The following is a 19,706-nucleotide window of genomic DNA, read 5'->3' on the forward strand; positions in this document are numbered from 1 at the left end:
TAATCGTGAAGACTTTGGGTTTTTATTTCAGTTTATAGTCTTGTAGTATAATTCTAAATGCATTATTTTGCAGTCTTGGTTTTACCAACTCAATTGAACCAATGTCATCGTGTTTTTAGTTAGCAATGTCCTGCCTCGTGGCTTGTATTAGCATGGCAACTATTCGCCTGGGGCAAATAACGCAAACATACACGAAAATCGTGTATATGCACGCGCACTTTCAAATACGAGAAAAAAGGTGATTATAATCCAAAGCTCAAAAGGATTTTTCTTCGTCTCTTTTTGTTATGACATATGACGAAGGGCTAACGTTCGAAACGCCAGCGAAACAAATGTGTTCCACAAGGGCGTAAAACAAGTAAAACATACAATTTCAACCTAGGATTGATTCATTTCCCTGATTCTGCCACGCCTACGTAGACCACCTAGTTATTCTACAGCTTGTCTGTTTTTTTTTTTTCTAGCCATGTTACTTTTAGAAACTCTACTTGAATGAAACACTAAAGTAAACGTGACGTTTGTGACCAAAATCTTGAGCAATGCGATAGAGTAGAGAATAAGCTCCTTGTGCTTGAACAATGCAATGCGGGAGATAAGGACATTGCAATAGAAAAACAACTTACTCAATAAAGAGTAAATCTAGCAAACAATACATTCCTACTTTCAAAAATACTTTCCGTGCAAACAGAAATAGCGATTGGCAAATTCTGGCATTTCTAATAGAGACCTTACGCAACGACGACGACGGCATCAAAAACGGCGCGCGAGCTCACGAATTGATTAAAAACGGCGTTGTCTGCAAATCTAAAAAGGCATTTTCCAATTTCCACGTTCCTCGCGCGCCGTTCTTGATGCCTTCGCCGTCGTCCTTGTCTCTAAGCTGTGTCGCCATGGCGTCTCGTATTGCTCATTAGAGTTAAGTCGTGCAAGTTCTTAGACTTGAGCTATTTTAAACTGGCTAAAATAAAGATAAAATATCAGCGGTAAGATGGCGTCGTCACCCCAGTCGTCTTTTAATTCTTTCACAAATACCTAGTTCAGGTGGTGTCACGTGATGCAGCTATCACGTGATTAAGGTTACTCAGGCTTGGTCGTCGATATCAACAAAACATTGTGTGTGAAGATTGCTAACAATTACCAATGTTTTAATGTTGACGCGTAAGTTTTTACAGTATTATCTTGGGGTAACTTTTTGTCCGTGTTTTGTCTTTACATTCCATTCCAGATTCCATTTTTCCATATATTGAACATCGACATTTTCCCGTAATTAAATAATAGCGTCCTTGCAGTCCAAGTTCTATATTACATATTCTTTCGATCTAAAGCTATGTCATATGTCTACACCTCAAAAGATCCACCGTGTCCCATCCTCTTCCACGCATTCCACAGAAGCTTCTGGATCATTCTAGGTCGCGCCGTATTTTGTGATTGGTGCAGTGCTTGTGCTAGTGTCCCCTACCTCTGACGTCACAAATCACATGTTAAAATACGGCGCCTCTACTGCCACCCTATGACATCATCTCACGTAGACTTCTTCTCCCCTCCGTGCATTTTCTTCTTCAGCATTCTTCGGAGCCATTTTACTTGCTTCTGTAATGCAAATTCATGTTATTTTTTTCTAAATATTTTAAGAGCCTAAGGCGAGTGCGCGGGAAACCTGTGTTATTCTAAAGTGTTAGGGTCTGGGCCGGTTTTGCAAGATGACGGCCAGCAAAAAAAAAAACACTAATAATTTAATTTGAATCGAGCCGTCATTTTACGCCCTGTGCAATACTGAATCAACGATTTCCATCGGCTAATTTTAACAAGTAACTGAGAAACTTTCAATCAAATAATCGTTGATAAAGTTTTCACACTTTAATCGTGGATGGTTTTGAATTTTTTTAGCAAATAAAACATCATCAATGTTAACAAAGTAGTGGTTGATCGACATTCTTTAAAGCATAAAGGTTCAGAAGAAAAGCAATCACACGGTATAAAAATATTGTCTAAGTCACATTAGCACTTACATACTGGCTGGATGTCTAATTTCTGTCGGGGGAGGGGGAAGGGGTTCTTGTCATGTCGACCTAATAGGAATGCTCGGCGTATTTTTTAGGGGTCAAAATTGGGCCTCGGGTATTTTTAAGGGGGTATCCGAGAAAAAATCGGCTTTTTCTCTTAGAAATTGTATTTTTAATGCTTCTGTCATTTTTTTATGGCAGCAATTTTTGGCGTGCAGGTATTTTTAGGGGTATTTTTCTATTTCCCGACGAGCATCCCTATTACTTTTACCCTGAAGGACCCCCCTTCCCGAATAGCATCCCTATCACTTTTACCCTGAAGAACCCCCCTTCCCGACGAGCATCCCTATCACTTTTACCCTGAAGAACCCCCCTTCCCGACGAGCATCCCTATCACTTTTACCCTGAAGAACCCCCCTTCCCGACGAGCATCCCTATCACTTTTACCCTGAAGAACCCCCCTTCCCGACGAGCATCCCTATCACTTTTACCCTGAAGAACCCCCGTTCCCGACGAGCATCCCCATCACTTTTACCCTTAAGAACCCCCGTTCCCGACGAGCATCCCTATCACTTTTACCCTGAAGAACCCCCCTTCCCGACGAGCACCCCTATCACTTTTACCCTGAAGAACCCCCCTTTCCGACGAGCACCCCTATCACTTTTACCCTGAAGGACCCCCCTTTCCGACGAGCATCCCTATCACTTTTACCCTGAAGAACCCCCGTTCCCGACGAGCATCCCTATCACTTTTACCCTGAAGAACCCCCGTTCCCGACGAGCATCCCTATCACTTTTACCCTGAAGAATCCCCCCCCTCCCCTCGGGGTCCATATACTCAATGATAAGATTTTTTGGCCGCTTTAAAGAGGTAAATGGGACTGAGAAATGGTGGATGTGGCTGCATAACTGAAGTGGTCGCTTTATAGAGGTATGAAATAAATTGTTTGGTTGATCAATTTTTCAACCCTTTAGAAAGTGGCCTCTTTATAAAGGACCCACATATACAAGTCAGCTGACTTAGTCATAAACACTTCAGGCTGAACGCTCTTACCGTCCGAAAAAGACACAAGGAATGACTCATTATTTATATTGAGTTATGGTGTAGTGTTATGTAGAGTTATGTAGAGTTATGGTGTAGTGCAGTTTTGTCACAACCGCATATTTATTCAAGTACAAAAGTCTGAAAGAGACAAACTATTTACGAGGACGATATTTGACTTCTTATGTCAAATATCTTAATGTCTAAGCTCATCAATATAAAAGGAATTGTTAAAGTAAATCGGTCTTACGACATATGTTTTTTCTTCATATGGCTTCAACTATCTGGAAAATATGAATAACCATGCGCTTTGTTCGAGTATTAAGACAAAGCCTTGGCAAAGGCCTCGGATTTCTTACAATGGTATCTAGCAAGTTTTTGTATGGTCAGTGGCTGAGACGTTCGAGGCTCGAGACGCTCCGCATTAAACTGAGATATCAGTATTTGAAAAGAAATATTGTTGGCTTGAGGAGTTTCTAAAAACATCACATGTTCGTGTCTAACTTGTAAAATCTTCCGTTTGTAACACTATACACTAAGTGTGTTTTTGTTTTTGCTTGGCATTGTTTGAGAATAAGCGGAGCCATTTTATTAAATAAATAAACAAATAGCTAGACGATAGCAAAAAAACAACAAGTTAAGATGGACTTCGGGTGTCTTTTTGTCAAACACTTTACCCGGCAAAATCTATTTCAAAATAATTCGAAATAAATGCAAATATAATGCCAATATATAAAAATCTATTAAAATCTATGTTTTCGAAATATAAAAGTATCATTTTTAATGGATAATGTAAATGGAATTTGGGATAGAAAATATGTATTTGTTATCTTTTTTACCGCGGTGCGTTTAGACGGGACCTTGTGTGCTGAGAAGGTGACCTCGGTTCTGTAGAATTTGTAAGAGACTCGCAAATGAATCCATTAGAGTTATTCACAGTATGACACTGAACTAATAAAGGGCATTCCAAACATACAAAACATATTGTGGTCTTAAAATCCATGCCCATACATAACTAGTACTCTACAAAAAACGACAGCAAGAGTTCCAAAGTCCACTGAAAAAGACTGGAAACATACATATTCATAAATAATAATTCTGTTATCTCAAACTCGTGACAAACCGGAAAAAACATGCGAACTACCTTTGCTTTCGTGTGGGAATTCATATATCACACTTCTATCAAACGATTCAGTTTATTTTATTTTCCTATTTGCGCGAATTGAATCATCAGAGAGGGCAACGTTTTTTTGTGTTCTGGAATTCGGGTGACGTCGAATGAACAGTGTTACTTTCTTGATATAATCACTTTACATCCTTTACTTTGTTCACTGACTGATCGTTGGTGTTTTTGTTGAGAGTGCTTGTCGAAAAATCATTCGCATTATTTGTTTTCCTTCCGAGTGGAGAAAGCAGCGCGCAAACGTCTTCTAGTGAAAATATAACCATCGTCCTGTGAGGTCTTCTGAAATACTGTAATACGATCTTATTTTCATTTCTTTACAAAATTCTTATTTTTAAAACGCAGCTTCCGATTTCCCAAAATACTCACTAGCTTCTCAAGTACTCTGTCATTGCAGAGTAAACTTTAGAGTTAATCCTTTGTTGACACAAGAGCGCTTTCATGCGAATTCTGCTTGATGTGAAATAAAGGACGGATTTATAGCACGGTTCGCATCCATACTTTACATTGTTCAAAGTAATCCCGGAAAATCTACTTTCAAACGGTAAGAAACGCAATGAAGAGTGCGACCGACATTACAGACAAACACATACCATTAGTGAAATGATTGCGGTAGGGACGTAAGGCACCCATGAAAGCAGTTGTGACAAAATTGTTTGTCGAAGTTTTGTTGAAAAATTTCAGTAATTCCGGCGCACGCCTAAACAAGTTGGCAAAGTATGTGAAGGTATCTAAGTTCATTAAATTTCAATTAACCACCCATACCATTCGAATTAGTGTCTTTCAGAACCCCAAATTCAGTTTGTAACAATGCTAGAGTATTTATTGATCGAAGTTGTTCGAAGAAGTGTTGATAATCCGATTAGAAGTGACTTTCAATCGACTTTGCCATAAAGCGCGAAGTTTAACGTTGAACGTAACACAGAGATGTGAATAGAGGAAACTGCTAAGCCGCCCTATAGTGTTGGACACTTTGGCATCATTTAGAACTCATCACTTTAGATGAGGATCTAAACAGCAGTTAATTCTATAGTGTTAAGTGGCTCACACTATCTCACAAAGTGTACCCGACACTAATCTGTGATATTTCTAATGACAAACCTTTTGCTTGAATCGCCGAAGCCACCTTCGCATCTCGCGAAGTTTCTGAGATCTCTTTGAATGTTTTTTCTTTCTCTTGCCGCGATTCAGTGCCTTGATTCTCTTGATTCTCTTCGTCAGCTTCTTAATCTGACGTTGTCGTTCAATTGATCGAATTTTTCCTTGGCTCAGCACGAATACCACAGCATTTGTATCCTCAGGAAAGGAGACCAATACAAGAAGCACCACGAAGACAGCGATAAGCAATAACGACGTCTTCATCTTTGAAGATTCTTCTTCAGTGAACGTCGTTGTTCACTTTTGTTTCATATATCCTCTTGACCAGTGTTCTCTAGAAAGCTATAAGCGGTTTATGTTTTGTCAGAAGCGCATGTTAAATCCGTACCCTAATTTCTCGAACGACGGGAGGTCATGAGCTATGCTATCCACGGGATCACAAACAATAAAACAAAAGCGAGGCTCTAAAATATGACCTCGGTAATTACATGCAAAATGATGCACCAAGTCATCCGAGGAAAGAAACAAACGCGTGCCTTAAGGCCAACGAAACAATCTCGCTACCCAGCTAGCGAAAAGCTGTCATTCAAGTGAATTCCGTGCTTTTTGGAACAACAAGGGGCTTAGGATACTCAGCATTTCTGCTTGTTTTGTCGCTATTACAAAGAGACAAGTTTTGGATGATATTTAGAAAGCTGTAACGTCATCTTTGCTTTGCACTGATGACAGAAAAATTGATGGCGTCTGAATGTGATTTGTGTCGTCCAAAAGGTGCCGCTTGCGCCAAGTTTACTTAAGAGGGTTATTTATGGTGTATGCCAAAGTAATAACAATAACAGCGTCTTTAATTAAATAGGAAAACAGTGCCTCACTCGAGTTTTCATATTACGTGTTCCACTAAACACTGCCCGTAGGTCGAGTGATGTTGCTTTAAAAGTAAACATTGTTTGTCCAAGGAAAGACTCTCTCGCATCTTCTATAGGATCTGAGCCATTATCTCCGTGTCAAGTGTTTAATGGATATTAATCGACGCAGGAAATGCGCAGTTTTCAAAGTATCCCACCTTTTTCGACCACGCCTTTTTATTTTCAGAAAACGGTAATGGTATAATGCTTTTGTAAAGGAAAAGACATCTTTCCTTCTCTGGACACTTGATAAAAAAGGTTATGCACAGTTTTACCTAGCAGAATGCTAATCTTTTTTTTTTCCGATGTAGCTATAGGCTACGGAATTTGAGATAATATCTAATTTTTGGTTCTATATTATGCTGCTACCAAGTGTCCATATCCTTAAAGGTTCTATATATGTTAGTTGTGTGTTTCTATGTGTGTGTTTTTTTCCTTGAGTGTTAAGTACTGTCACTGAGAAATATTGCCACTGGGCCAGTGTTCTCAGTGGTTCTATGTGCGTTCGTCTGTAAGTACTGTCACCGAAAATTATCACCACAGGGCTAATATCCTCAGTTGTTCTATGTGTGTTGCCTTGTTAGTAATGTTACTGAGGATGGTACATCAGGGCCAGTGTCCTCAAAGGTTTTATATGTTAATGAAGTGTTTTTTTGAGGATTGTAGCAGCGTCTACGCTGCATTAAAGTCTGACGGACATTTCACACAAAAAACAACAACAAGAAAACAATAAGACAGCAAATGCAACCTAAAACTGCTATGTTCATATTGTTAATATGAAATGTGATCATTTCAATCTTTTGTATCTGTCTCGCGCTTTATCTTAATGTTTGTTTTCTTGTTGACTGGTTGATATTGCTTGTAGCGTCTTATTTCCGTTGTAACGCGGGTGGTAAGGTTATGACGTGTGCTTGATAATAACCTGTTTTCGAATACCCATATTTTCTTCACTAATTCACAAAAGTTCGACCTGGATCCGTAGCGTTTTTCAGTTATATCCGTACCTACATATTAGGACGTGACATATAGGGACGTTCCTATATGTCAGCCGCCCAGCTGCTTGACATTTGCGTTAGTATAGGTAATTTTGGCGAACTTCCCCATATGTCACGCGCCTGGATGTCGGGTAGCGCTACGAATATAACTGAAAGTTCCAAAAAGTATGTGGATTGTTTACGTGAGTTTATTGTCTCAGTGGTCTATCGTTGGTGGAACTTCCACTTGTGCTCGCTTATTCACTTAGGTTAAACTATAGTAGAAATTAAACACAAGGCGATATAGACAGAGAATCGAAATGGTATTATTTTATAACTGCTACCTTCACAACCATTACGACATAATGCATGTAGATGTTGTTTTGAAAGTTTGACTAATAATTTGTTCATTCTACAGTAATTTTGGGAATGCAACTAGATTAACCAATATGCATTCTTTTGTGGGAAATATCAAAAACAACAATAAATCAATTATCTTTGGCATTTATATTGATTTATCGAGTTTGAGGCGTTTGTATAGATCATTATCGCGTTAATCGCTTCTTTTGATCTACATGCTGAATTACACTTAATTATCTAATAAAAATTCAGTTGATATATCGCCGCTGGCAAAACCAGTTATCTATACTATCCGACCACCTAATCAACGACTTCAAAGAGGCCCTACTCTTGCACAGTAATATCCAAAGAAAGAGACGCATCATAGTATACACGCACTTAGACAATCCGAATACGGCTTATCCATAGAGCGCAAGCCGTATGGAAACTTATGGACGTGATAAATTTTCCATCGATTTATGGCCCCCAAAAAGGAAATTTCTTGCAAAAAGATCCGAGGAGCCATAAATTTCCATAAAGCTCAAGAAAACAAAGACAATAATATTTGACAGCGTTTTGAGAGAAAGAAATCTTCGCAAAGTGAACGCGCGTAGCAGAACAGTAATGCGCTTACTTCGATTCTTATAAATGTACATGGAATATGTATTGATTTCTTGAGTCGATTTGAGCCTTTAAAGGAAATTGATGAGCCTTTATGACTAGTAAAGAGTATAAAAGATTATCAGTCGGGATGTATTTACATTTGGGGAGCGTAAAAGAACCATCGGGGAAGCTGTTCCTTGGTGCCATCTTCAGCGACAGTAAGTGTCCAGACAAAAAGGCTGAGAGGGGTCCAGAGCAGAATTCACAAACCATGGATCAATTAAGTTTAAATAGGCATCTTTAGTGCTGGTAATAGGCCACCAGTACCATCCACTTTTTCTATCCAAACGCACACATAAAATTAACCGTCCAGTTTTTACTTCCAAATAAGGGGTCGACTGGAGTGGAACCCATCTTGTCACCATGTACAGGGTGGGGTCCGGATCCCCAACTCCCCTCCACCCTCTAAACACGTGTCTGTTCTTTTTTAAACGTAAAATGCATAGAGCAGTCCATCACAAATATTAAGGTTAGTCGGATTGTAAATCACATTTGATTGATATTTACGGCGGGATGTTAATGACATACAAATAATAACATGTTCTTTTTCATTTCATCTCCAACAAGAGAGACTGCATCAATAAATCAAAGTCAAACCTTCTCAGGACACCCTCAGGGACATCTAATATCTCTCTATCCAGAGATCTAAGATCTGCAAAGATATCTCCGCGGGGAAGCAAACTTTAATTCATGGAGTTTCTATCAGAGCTCCCTACACAAAAGCACATCGTTATCAATAAAGATGATTTATGACTGCCCACACATAACTGATAATTCTTTATTCCTCTGGCAGAAAAATGTGTAAATGATCGCTTGTTTATGATTCGGTAACAAGTCAAGGGCGAATGGACCCAGGGGTCCCGCCCTTATTGGCCGCGTTTCACAGTTGGCCACACTGCATAAAACCCCGCACAGCACGTATAACGATGGTCAAGTAGGTTCTCGAACAGGTACTAGATCAGAGGCCGCTCTCAAATAGACGCCGTAACAAACAACCAGAAAACAACACGGTGGTTAAGTGGTTGATCGAACGGTTGCTAAATCAGAGGCCGCTCTCAAATAGACGCCGTAACAAACAACCATAAAACAACACGGTGGTTAAGTGGTTGATCGAACGGTTGCTAAATCAGAGGCCGCTCTCAAATAGACGCCGTAACAAACAACCAGAAAACAACACGGTGGTTAAGTGGTAGATCGAACGGTTGCTAAATCAGAGGCCGCTCTCAAATAGACGCCGTAACAAACAACCAGAAAACAACACGGTGGTTAAGTGGTTGATCGAACGGTTGCTAAATAAGAGGCCGCTCTCAAATAGACGCCGTAACAAACAACCAGAGGACAACGCGGTGGTAAAGTGGTTGATCGAACGGTTGCTAGAACCAAAACAAAGATTCAGCCAATCGGAATAAAATATGGTGGATTCCAAAACAGATCACGCAAGTTTTTCGAGATTGAAAGGGAATCTAAGAAAATTGAAACCTAAAATCACAAAAGCACAACTTGAATAGACAAATTAAAGAGAAAACGGTAAGCTTCGTGTAAGTTACAACGGGTTTATGTAAACTTGTTATATTCTGATAGAAGAAACGTTTGCTAAACTCGTGAAAGTAAAGGCCCGTACCCAGGATTTTTCGTGTGGAGGGGGGGGGGGGGGGGGGGGGGTTCGAAATCCGATAAAGTGGACCTTATATTTGTGTGGGGGGGGGGGGGGGGGGGGAAGGGATCTCTCTGATAAAAATCTGACCATGCCTTTGCAGTATCTCCACAGGACGTTTATTGTCGGTTTGGCTACATACGAGAGCGATCTAGCTGATGCTTAATAGGTTTGTCTACAAATAATAGCACGTCTATTGAGAACCGAAAGTGGACCTTTGCCCGTTGTGTGTGTGTGTGTGTGTGTGTGTGGGGGGGTTATTTCGTGGATTTTGTGGATCCAGCACATTCAACTCAAGTTTGGGATCGATTCGATCAGAGTCGAAATCGTGGCCCATCACTGAGATTTCATTGAGATGGTTAGTTTTACAAAGACGTAAAACTAACCATAGTTTTATTCCCAAAAGATGGGTTCTCTAAAATTTTTTAAAAAGAAACAGGACTTAAATATGTCGAGGTCGATAAGTTCCGTCTCCTCTTATAGACTGGAGCAAAAACCAGCGCTAGTTCGATATTCACTAACCGTCCGCCATGAAATTACTGGAAAGCCGCCATACTTGGTCTAAATGAGGCCGAGATGTATCGCTTGCTATTTCTACCTTCTAAACCGTTAAAGGATCCGGGAATCTCAAATACGAGCGGCGTTGCAAACTCCTTAACCGTCCAGCGAGTCAGCGAGAAGTATTGGCGTCACTTTATGGACTGATTACTTTACCCTTTTAGGAAAAAGTGTCCAGTGAGTTTATATTCGCTGGAATAATCAGTCAGGCAATGCTTTGATAAACCACATTATTGCCAATGTTACTGAGCAAAGGAAGATGAATGTTGCGGCGGATGCTTCTTGGACGAAAGCTTCTATCAACATGGGGCCACCTGTCGAAGAGGCTTTTATAGGACGATTTTAAAGAATGCAATTCAACATGGCGTCGAACAATGCCAATGTTAATGTCGCGAATATAATTGATGGAGAATTCCGGGAGCTAAATCCCACATCTACAAATTTTCGTAAAAATCAAATTATGAATTATTCTAAAGAAAACAAAACAAAAAATATCTGGTTGTTTAATTAACGTGCGTAACGAGTGTTTTTCCGGGGTTTTAGAGTGACGAGAGAAGAGTCTGACCGCCCAAAGAAGGATACTTTTTATAAGTTATGCTTGTGTTATGCACGTCTTTCATGTTTCAAAGTGCTCCTGCAGTCCATGTGCCAAGAACACGAAATTTATGCCGGCTTTGTAAGCAACTCCAGCGATCATCTCACGTGTGTCCCTAATGGTAAGCATCACTCTATCACGTGAATATCAAGTGCTAACGCGAGGCGCATGCCAAGGGGTCTTCCTACTGAGCACAAATGTATCTGCAAGAAAGGCTTCGTAAAGCTACTCCCGCGATCACCTCACGTGTATTCCTAATGGTAAGCATCACTCTATCACGTGAATATCACGTGCTAACTCGAGGCGCATGCCGGGAGGTCTTCCTACTGAGTACAAATTTATCTGTAAGAAAGGCTTTGTAAAGCTACTCCCGCGATCACCTCACGTGTATTCCTAATGGTAAGCATTATTCTATCACGTGAACACCAACGATCCTCTGATTGGTGAACATTTAGTAAACCTGCACAAACAATGAGTTTTCGGTCCTTTAATTCAAACTTCTGTAGTCTCTGTCTTGCCTCTAACGATAATATACGGTAGTTATTTAAGGCTATTTAAACATGACGCTTACTTGAATGGAAGGTAACATTCAATACAAGGGCATACTACGAGCCCCCCTTTCCGAATATGTTCTCATGCCGAAAGTATCAATTTTAAAAGTTGCTGGGAAAAATTATCTGCAGTACCTTTTTTCCAGGAGAGACGATTCCTTTTTTATCCCAGCCAGCAGTGGTTACGCATTTTAACACATGAATAATTGCCCGTATAACCGATCGGGACGATTTTTGTCCCAAGCATCCGCTCCAGTGCCCAAAAAATATTACCAGCACAACTAGTTCGACTCCACAAATTTGCCAGCAGAACCACTCGGGACGGTCATTTTCCCAGCAACCGAGGGTTTTAACATCTTCCCAACCAACAAAAAAAGGGGCTGCGGAACAGACCCGTTTTTGCCCTTGAACATAACACATTAAGTCATAGATTATTGGGAGCAGATATTTTGCAATCGGGGTAAAAGGAATTCGAAATAGAAATGAAGCACAGATTGCGGGATTAATGGAAAAATGATCCTGGATAACGGCATTTAGATGGACCATTAAAAACTAAATTGGAAACGCGCTATTCACTATTTAGTGTGCAGAACAAAGTGTTATTAATTATGCAAGACTTTAAATTCCATTAGAATTTTTGACATTCCTGCACGGAGCAATACAAAAGATTTCAAAACAGTTGGTGAAGTGCCAGCTCTGAGTATGGCTTCTTTGCATTTGGACATTCTCGTTATGATACTGATATTCCCCTTACAGGTTATTGGCAATCAAGGTAGGTAGATTGATGTTAAACTTCATTGATTCCTTCATCCTTTCGCTAGAAGCAAAGTTCATCACCGCCAATCGAGCAAAACAAACTTATTCTATCAATAAGAAAATTAAGAATGGAAAAACTCAGTTTTTCAGTGAAAGCTGAAACTATCACAAATGGTTCGTGTCAAAGGATCTGGCTTTTGTTGTTTTGTTGATCGGTATGGGGGTAGAGTTTAAGTGTTGTTACAGTAGACGATGTTTAGTTTAGTTTGTTTTTGGTTTCGAAAAGGTGCTGTCGTTATCGGGCTTCCTCCTTGTACCAGCAGCACTTGCCAGCGTAGTGCAATAGCGCTGTCTAGAATAGGGCTTAAAGCCGCATTGTCACCAGTTTACTCCCGGAGGTCCGACGGAAACCTCAACCGTTAAAAGACAAAAGAATCTATTAGAATCCGAGATATTTAACAGGCCATCCGCTCTAAATTATCAATCACATCCTTAAAGAAATAGACACACTGCTTTCAATATTTTGAAATATTTTACGCGTTTTCCGTCAAAAATCATCGGATATTGTTAGGTTTTAACTATCTAGACAGATGTGTTTTGCATAAGTTATGGAGAAGGTTTTGCAATCGCCTCTGGATTGGAGACAAAAATATAAACACAAACAACTAAAGAGCTAAGTTACAGCAGACAAGGACGACCGCTGTATAAGGACCCATAATTTTTATAAAGAGTTTTAACAAACAAGTTTTTACAAAGATGTATCGACCTGCATTGATAAAACTTGAGAGAGAGCAACGCGCGTTTTTTATGATGAATATCCAATACTAGAGACCAATACACAGGTGGAATGCCGCTAACTCGAACTGACTTCAACTTTGCTAGAGACTTATTTTTCTGTCATTTCTACTCGGATAACACGGAGTCCCCGCTTGTTTTTGGATATTTAACGGAGTTCCACAATATGCACTGTATTTTTTAACATGGATTTACAATATAGGAACTATTAACAGACTACAAAGGAATCATTCCGTTAAAAATTCTCATACGGTTTTTAAATAACATCTGTTCGTTTTCTGTTAAAGAAAACAAAATGATTTACATTTAGAGATTTTTCTAACACCTAGGTTACAATTTATTTCAGGACGCAAGTGTCGAATTTTGCCTCTCACTAAAAACCAGACAGGAAAAGCCTTGTCAAACCATGTTTTCGACAATCTCACCGCAAGTGATGAAAAAAATTGTGGATTAAAGTGCTTCTTGGATGAACGCTGTGCTTCTATAAACATCGGGCCACCTGTCAAAGATGGTTTTATCTGTGAGCTGAGCTCCTCGGATCACATCCAAGACCCAGAAAGTTTGGTTCCCAAGGACGGCTACACTTATAAAGGGACAGAGGTATTCTATTAAAGTTTAAAGACTTGGTTGACATTATTGTTTCCGTTGTATTTCAATGATCGAAACATTGGAAATGACCTCGAGTTCGAGTGAGATCATAAATCTAAACTAAAAGTCTGGTGGCAGAAGCCGAAAAATAGGGGTTTCGCACATGTCGAGGGCTAGAGAAGGTTTGAAAGCATATTTGAGTAGATTTTGATCCCCTGAACAAACCTGGTAGTTAGTGGAGTGTTATATATTTTGAATTATTTAGGTTTTTCTATTTCGGGTAAAAAAACACAGGATACCCGAGTATAAATTTTAGAAAATAATTTATTGAGCATGCAAAACATACAATATAGGCATGAAAACATTCTACAAACATACTTTTCATATGTTGCAAGTCGCTCCAACTAATACAGCCTAAAACCACAGGGTGCCCGAGTCATATATTTGCAAGGTTCCAGTGTGTTCGCGCATAAGCTTGGGGAAAAACCAATAGAGTTTTCATTCTATTGTCGTTTTTAACTCAGAAGCAACCTAAACATGATACTCCAGTGTCAAATATGGCATCTGAGATAAATCTAGGCTTCTAGATGCTTCTCTTTTATATCTAATGGGACCACAGGGATTCCAAGTCAAGTTTTCTTTAAATGAGCAAGTCAATGTTAAAACAAATTGAGAAAATGTTCGAAGTGAAAGCCAACTGAGATCTGTTAGGAAGACTTCTCAAATGCAAGACAAGTCAACCTATCAGTCCCCTGCGCAATTTCCTACAACGATGGAAGTTTGAGGAAGTGCACCATTAGTGACCTTTTCACAATTCTTGCGGAAGGTGTTGACACATGATGTTGTTAATATCTTGGATGGAATGGCAATTATTCAGATGCAAATACGTTTGGGGAGCTTGCGCAGAAATCATCATGATGCAGATCACCACCAACAACTGCTCTATCCTTAACATGGTCTTGGGATACAACGATGTAGCTGGGAAGAGGGCCAGGAAAGGGCCACAATACACCAGTCACGACAATGGTCCAAGTACCTACAGAACCCAAAGAACAAGACCATCTCATGCCCGGGAAGGACCTTTTAAGATGAGGAGGTGTTTCAATGGCGAGAAAGCCAATGACAGAAACAGAAGAGGATCCAGTGGATCTAAATGGGGGGTGGATGATCGCCGGAAAGACGGCTTATAATTGCTCCAGTGCTTCTTGGTAGGTCACATAGATCTTAAATACTTCATATGCTGAATTGGATTTGTCGCTTCATCAAAGTCAAGCTGGCGAAGGAAAATGGCCAGTACCTCCCGTCCCTCAGACATTAATTCATTAACCGGGTGCTATTCCACAAGCAGCATCTCTGGTAGAGGAAAGAGGAAACCATGGCTAACGCTAAGACAAAGAGCTGCACGCCAATCAACGCTTAGTCTGTTTTGTCAGCATAAAGCCCTCGATGATGAGATAGCAGCGAAGACAGAGGCTTTTGTTTGCGATCTCTATATGTATCAAGATCAGCTGACGAGCTGCACCATCTGAAGTTCTGCCAACATCAGACAGCCTCAGGCAACATATGGAGCTTGCCAGCTTCCAGACGTTCGGTTGTTGGCCGAGTCCAGAGGAACATGGATAGAAAAGCAAGAACAGCAAGTCTCAGGCCTGTCTACATGACGAAAGACCCAGATCCACCCAGTCTTGGCCGACAAGGTTTGATGCTGATGTCAACGGAATTTTTCTTGGGTAAACAAGGGTCTTTTATGCACAGAAGCCTGTTCATGTATGGCTGAAGAGGCAAAGAACCCCCATAACACGGCAAGCAAGTAGATGAGTCAAAGGACGAAAACAGTGATGATGAGTAGGATCAAGTCCTGTTATGCTAGTGCCAAACCTTCTTTTTCTTTTTCTTTGCCTGAGATGTCGGATGAGAACAGGCCGGGTACCACAGCCTAGACGGAAAGAGGGCTGATCTGTGTTATGCTAGATTGCCTGGCAAGTAACTTTGTTTCCATTTTCAAAGAAGTAATGGGCTCCCTGTGGTTTTAATGTCGTGCAAGGCTACACCTTTGGTACAATGAACGTACTTTCAATACAGGACTGCAATTGCTAATATTGCATCTTTTAACAATAAGATAGCATAGCATCCTGCTCAAACATTCTCTGAATGTCGACACTGACAAAAAATGTCAGTGTCGATTTGTCAGCGCTCTGTGCGATAATTACGTACCTTTAAACGAGGTTGTCGATTTACCAGTTGACAGGTCGACAAAACTTGTCGATTTGTCAGTACCGACAAAGCTGACAAAACAAGACTCCATGTTTGTGCAATCTGGCGATAAACGGCGAGAGTAGTGATTTATGTGGTGCTTTGAGAATTTGCCTGAGATCACCAATTTGGTGATTTAGCTAGTGGTGATGGATGCCATCTTGATGCTCTGTAACACCGAGAAACTACCGATAGTCGTGCCTGCAAATTCTGCCGATTCTTGACTTTGAAAAAAATCACATTTATGATTTTCTTATTATCTATTGTTTTCGTCCGTCATTCGTTGCAGATTCAGATTGAAGCAAAATATGTGCGGATTAGCGGATTTTCGAGAAAAAAAAGCGGGATAGGCGGATTTGGAGATAGACACCCCAACTACCCCCCACCCCCTCCTCCGCATAAAATGGAAATACTTGTATAGAAGGCGAGGTTGTCCACCTAAATTTGATATAGATTAACCGAAATCGCGACACTTTTCAGAATGGCTGCTCAAGCAATCCGTGCGGAAACAACGAGATATGCATGCCTGGAGGTCTTCCTACTGAGTACAAATGTATCTGCAAGAAAGGCTTCGTAAGCCACTCAAGCGATCGCCTCACGTGTGTCTCTAATGGTAAGCATCACTCTATCACGTAAATATCACGTGCTAACTCGAGGCACATGACAGGAGGTCTTCCTACTGAGTACAAATGTATCTACAAGAAAGGCTTCGTAAGCCACTCAAGCGATCGCCTCACGTGTCTCCCTAATGGTAAGCATCACTTTATCACGTGAACATCACGTGCTAGCTCGAGGCGCATGTCAGGAGGTTTTTTTACTGAGTACAAATGTATCTGCAAGAAAGGCTTCATAAGCCACTCAAGCGATCACCTCACGTGTGTCCCTAATGGTAAGCATCACTTTATCACGTGAATATCACGTGCTAGCTCGAGGCGCATGCCAGGAGGTTTTTCTATTGAGTACAAATGTATCTTCAAGAAAGGCTTCGTAAGCCACTCAAGCGATCACCTCACGTGTGTCCCTAATGGTAAGCATCATTTTATCACGTGAATATCACGTGCTAGCGCCAGATGCATGCTGCTGGGAGACGCAACTGAGACCAATGTCTCAGGTCAAAGAAGTTATATACAGCTCTCGGCGCTTACAAAATGCCAATCTTGTTTTCAGGATTTACAGCATCCGACTGTCAAGATCTTCATTCGAAATTCCCCTCGTTTCCAAGCGCCATGTACAAACTGTTCCCTGACAGCAGTAACCATGACAACTGGATCGAGGCGTACTGTGATATGACGTCAGGAGGTGGTGGCTGGACAATGTGCTACACAAGTGACGATAAGGCGGACCCAAGACAGGAAGTGACGTATGACCCAGCACACCCGTACGGCACGGATGGGTACCGAACCAACTGTAACCCATTCGAGGTGAGTAACACGGGGCTATCACGTGCAACAGTAGACCGGAAGTGATGTATGACCAAGCACACCCGTACGGCATAGATAGGTACCGAACCAACTGTAACCCGTTCGAGGTGAGTAACACGGGGCTATCACGTGCAACAGTAGACCGGAAGTGACGTATGACCCAGCGCACCCGTACGGCATAGATGGGTACCGAACCAACTTTAACCCGCTCGAGGTGAGTAACACGGGGCTATCACGTGCAACAGTAGACCGGAAGTGACGTATGACCCAGCGCACCCGTACGGCACGGATGGGTACCGTAACAGCTGTTACACGTTCGAGTTGAGTGACACGGGGCTATCACGTGCAAAAGTATAAGATCGGAAAGTGACGTATGACCCAGCACACCCGCGTGACATAGATGGGTATCGGACCCACTGTAACCCATTCGAGGTGAGTAACACGGGGCTATCACGTGCAACAGTAGACCGGAAGTGACGTATGACCCAGCACACCCGCGTGACATAGATGGGTATCGGACCCACTGTAACCCATTCGAGGTGAGTAACACGGGGCTATCACGTGCAACAGTAGACCGGAAGTGACGTATGACCCAGCACACCCGCGTGACATAGATGGGTATCGGACCCACTGTAACCTATTCGAGGTGAGTAACACGGGGCTATCACGTGCAAAATATGGCAGAGCAATAGGTGACAGGGTTATTTTATTTTCTTTTTTTACAGTTCAACGAAGTCATCTTCGTCCACGGCCAACAGTTTGCTTGGTTCCGACGGCAAGGTGGCCAGGCCTTGAACCTTGGTTCAAGTTATAGAAACTCCGCGTCTGACAATGGGTTATGGGACGGGCATGGCGTAGCCTCGACTTCCTACTCGTACCAGCTGCTCGTCTGTGATGCAGACCTTGTCGAAGGGTTGTTTGTCAGTGGGTTTGCAAACAGTTGTTATAAAAGGTGTGGTAGCTGGTGTGCTGATTCTTACAGTGACTACTACCGCATGTCTGCCACTCATCCATCATTTAGAGGTGTTGCCTTCAAAGAAAACGGCCATGTCTCCGTCACTTATAAGCTCGTTAGCGTAGGGATAAGGAAAAGGAAATAAAGCAAACGAAGAACACGCATAAGTGGGCATTGGAAAAGCGAAGGAAAATATTACCCCCACCCCTACATGACAGTGTTTGTATGGAAAATACAAGTCATTGCGAATAACAATACTCGAGTCAATGGTCGTGGTGTTTGTGTTAAGACAAGAGATTAATATTTACTCGCCGCGATTTTTTTTGTTATCAGAATAAATGTAGCTACAGCGATTATTGGGGCGCCCTTTTTTTGGAGAGCGGCTTTAATTGATTCAAATTGATTTTGAGCCCCATTAGAGAGGTAATTTTTTAAGACTTTTATGTCTTTAAGAGTGACCGTCTCAGACGAAGAATTTTTTTGTTCAGAACAAAAATACCTTTTTCCAGGAGATAGCCCTTGATGACCTTAGTATTCTGTGAAAGTTTGAAACGAATCGTATAAATATTTTTGGCTTGAGAGGGGAAAATGTATTTTTCGAATATATTTAGCGATTTTTCGGTATTTTTGACTTGAACAGAAAATGTCTAAAAAAACAAACAAAATTAAGCCGGGCAGCAAAAATCTAACTTGATTAATAGAAATTATATAATTGTACATATTTGGATTAGGTCGTTGGTAGTTTTAGTATTTTTCTTAATTTTTAACAGATTTTTCAATTATTTTATGTTTTTCGTACTCCGTGAATAAGCCCGGAAAACGAGGCCTATATCTTTCATGGGACGTGACGTGCACAATTCTTTTCACTCTAGGTATACAGCACTTATTGTACCTCCAATATATCAAATAAAATTTTGTGGCAATTAAAAACACGAGTTTTGATGAAGCGATAAACAGCCCCCACTGAGCGCTCATATTTCAACAATTGCAAGACAATGGGGGGACTGGGGACTTTTATAGACACCGAAACGCCCCTTCGGGCCTCCCAGCCCCATTTTAGGCTTGCGAGGTGCACTGGGCCCCTCCGACCCCCATCCCCCCCCCCCCCCCCCAGCGCCATTTTAGGCTTGGAAGGTGCGCTGGACCCCTCCGACCCCCCTCCGATTAATAATTGCTAATTATCAATCTACGTCGGGACCGCTTCGCGTAGATAAATAATTAGCAATCATTAATATACGGCGGGACTGGGGCCTTTCATAGAAAGGTGCATAAAAACACCCGTTTATCGTTTATATCCAAGGGTGCACGACAACCCTGTCAATGCTTGTATTCCGAGGCAACAAGACAACCCTCTCTTCTATCCCTAGGTTCCAT

General features: G+C 41.2%; 1 protein-coding gene and 1 long non-coding RNA gene across 2 annotated transcripts; one reads left to right on the forward strand and one right to left on the reverse strand.

Moving 5' to 3' along the window:
• On the reverse strand, positions 1–6,127 carry LOC125560595. Its single transcript, XR_007306676.1, has 2 exons — positions 5,329–6,127; positions 1–1,590 (listed from the first exon to the last, which is right to left on the reverse strand). It is a non-coding gene; the product is annotated as an uncharacterized LOC125560595 (long non-coding RNA).
• Positions 6,128–9,941: 3,814 nt separating this feature from the next.
• Positions 9,942–19,262, forward strand: LOC5514513. Its single transcript, XM_032384119.2, has 5 exons — positions 9,942–12,336; positions 13,462–13,715; positions 16,437–16,569; positions 17,124–17,377; positions 18,103–19,262. The coding sequence occupies exons 1-5, from the start codon at positions 12,267–12,269 to the stop codon at positions 18,475–18,477; spliced, it is 1,086 nt and encodes a 361-aa protein (XP_032240010.1). The 5' UTR covers positions 9,942–12,266; the 3' UTR covers positions 18,478–19,262.
• Positions 19,263–19,706: the final 444 nt, after the last annotated feature.

This window comes from Nematostella vectensis, chromosome 15 (genome assembly GCF_932526225.1).
Source record: "Nematostella vectensis chromosome 15, jaNemVect1.1, whole genome shotgun sequence".
NCBI lineage: Eukaryota > Metazoa > Cnidaria > Anthozoa > Actiniaria > Edwardsiidae > Nematostella > Nematostella vectensis.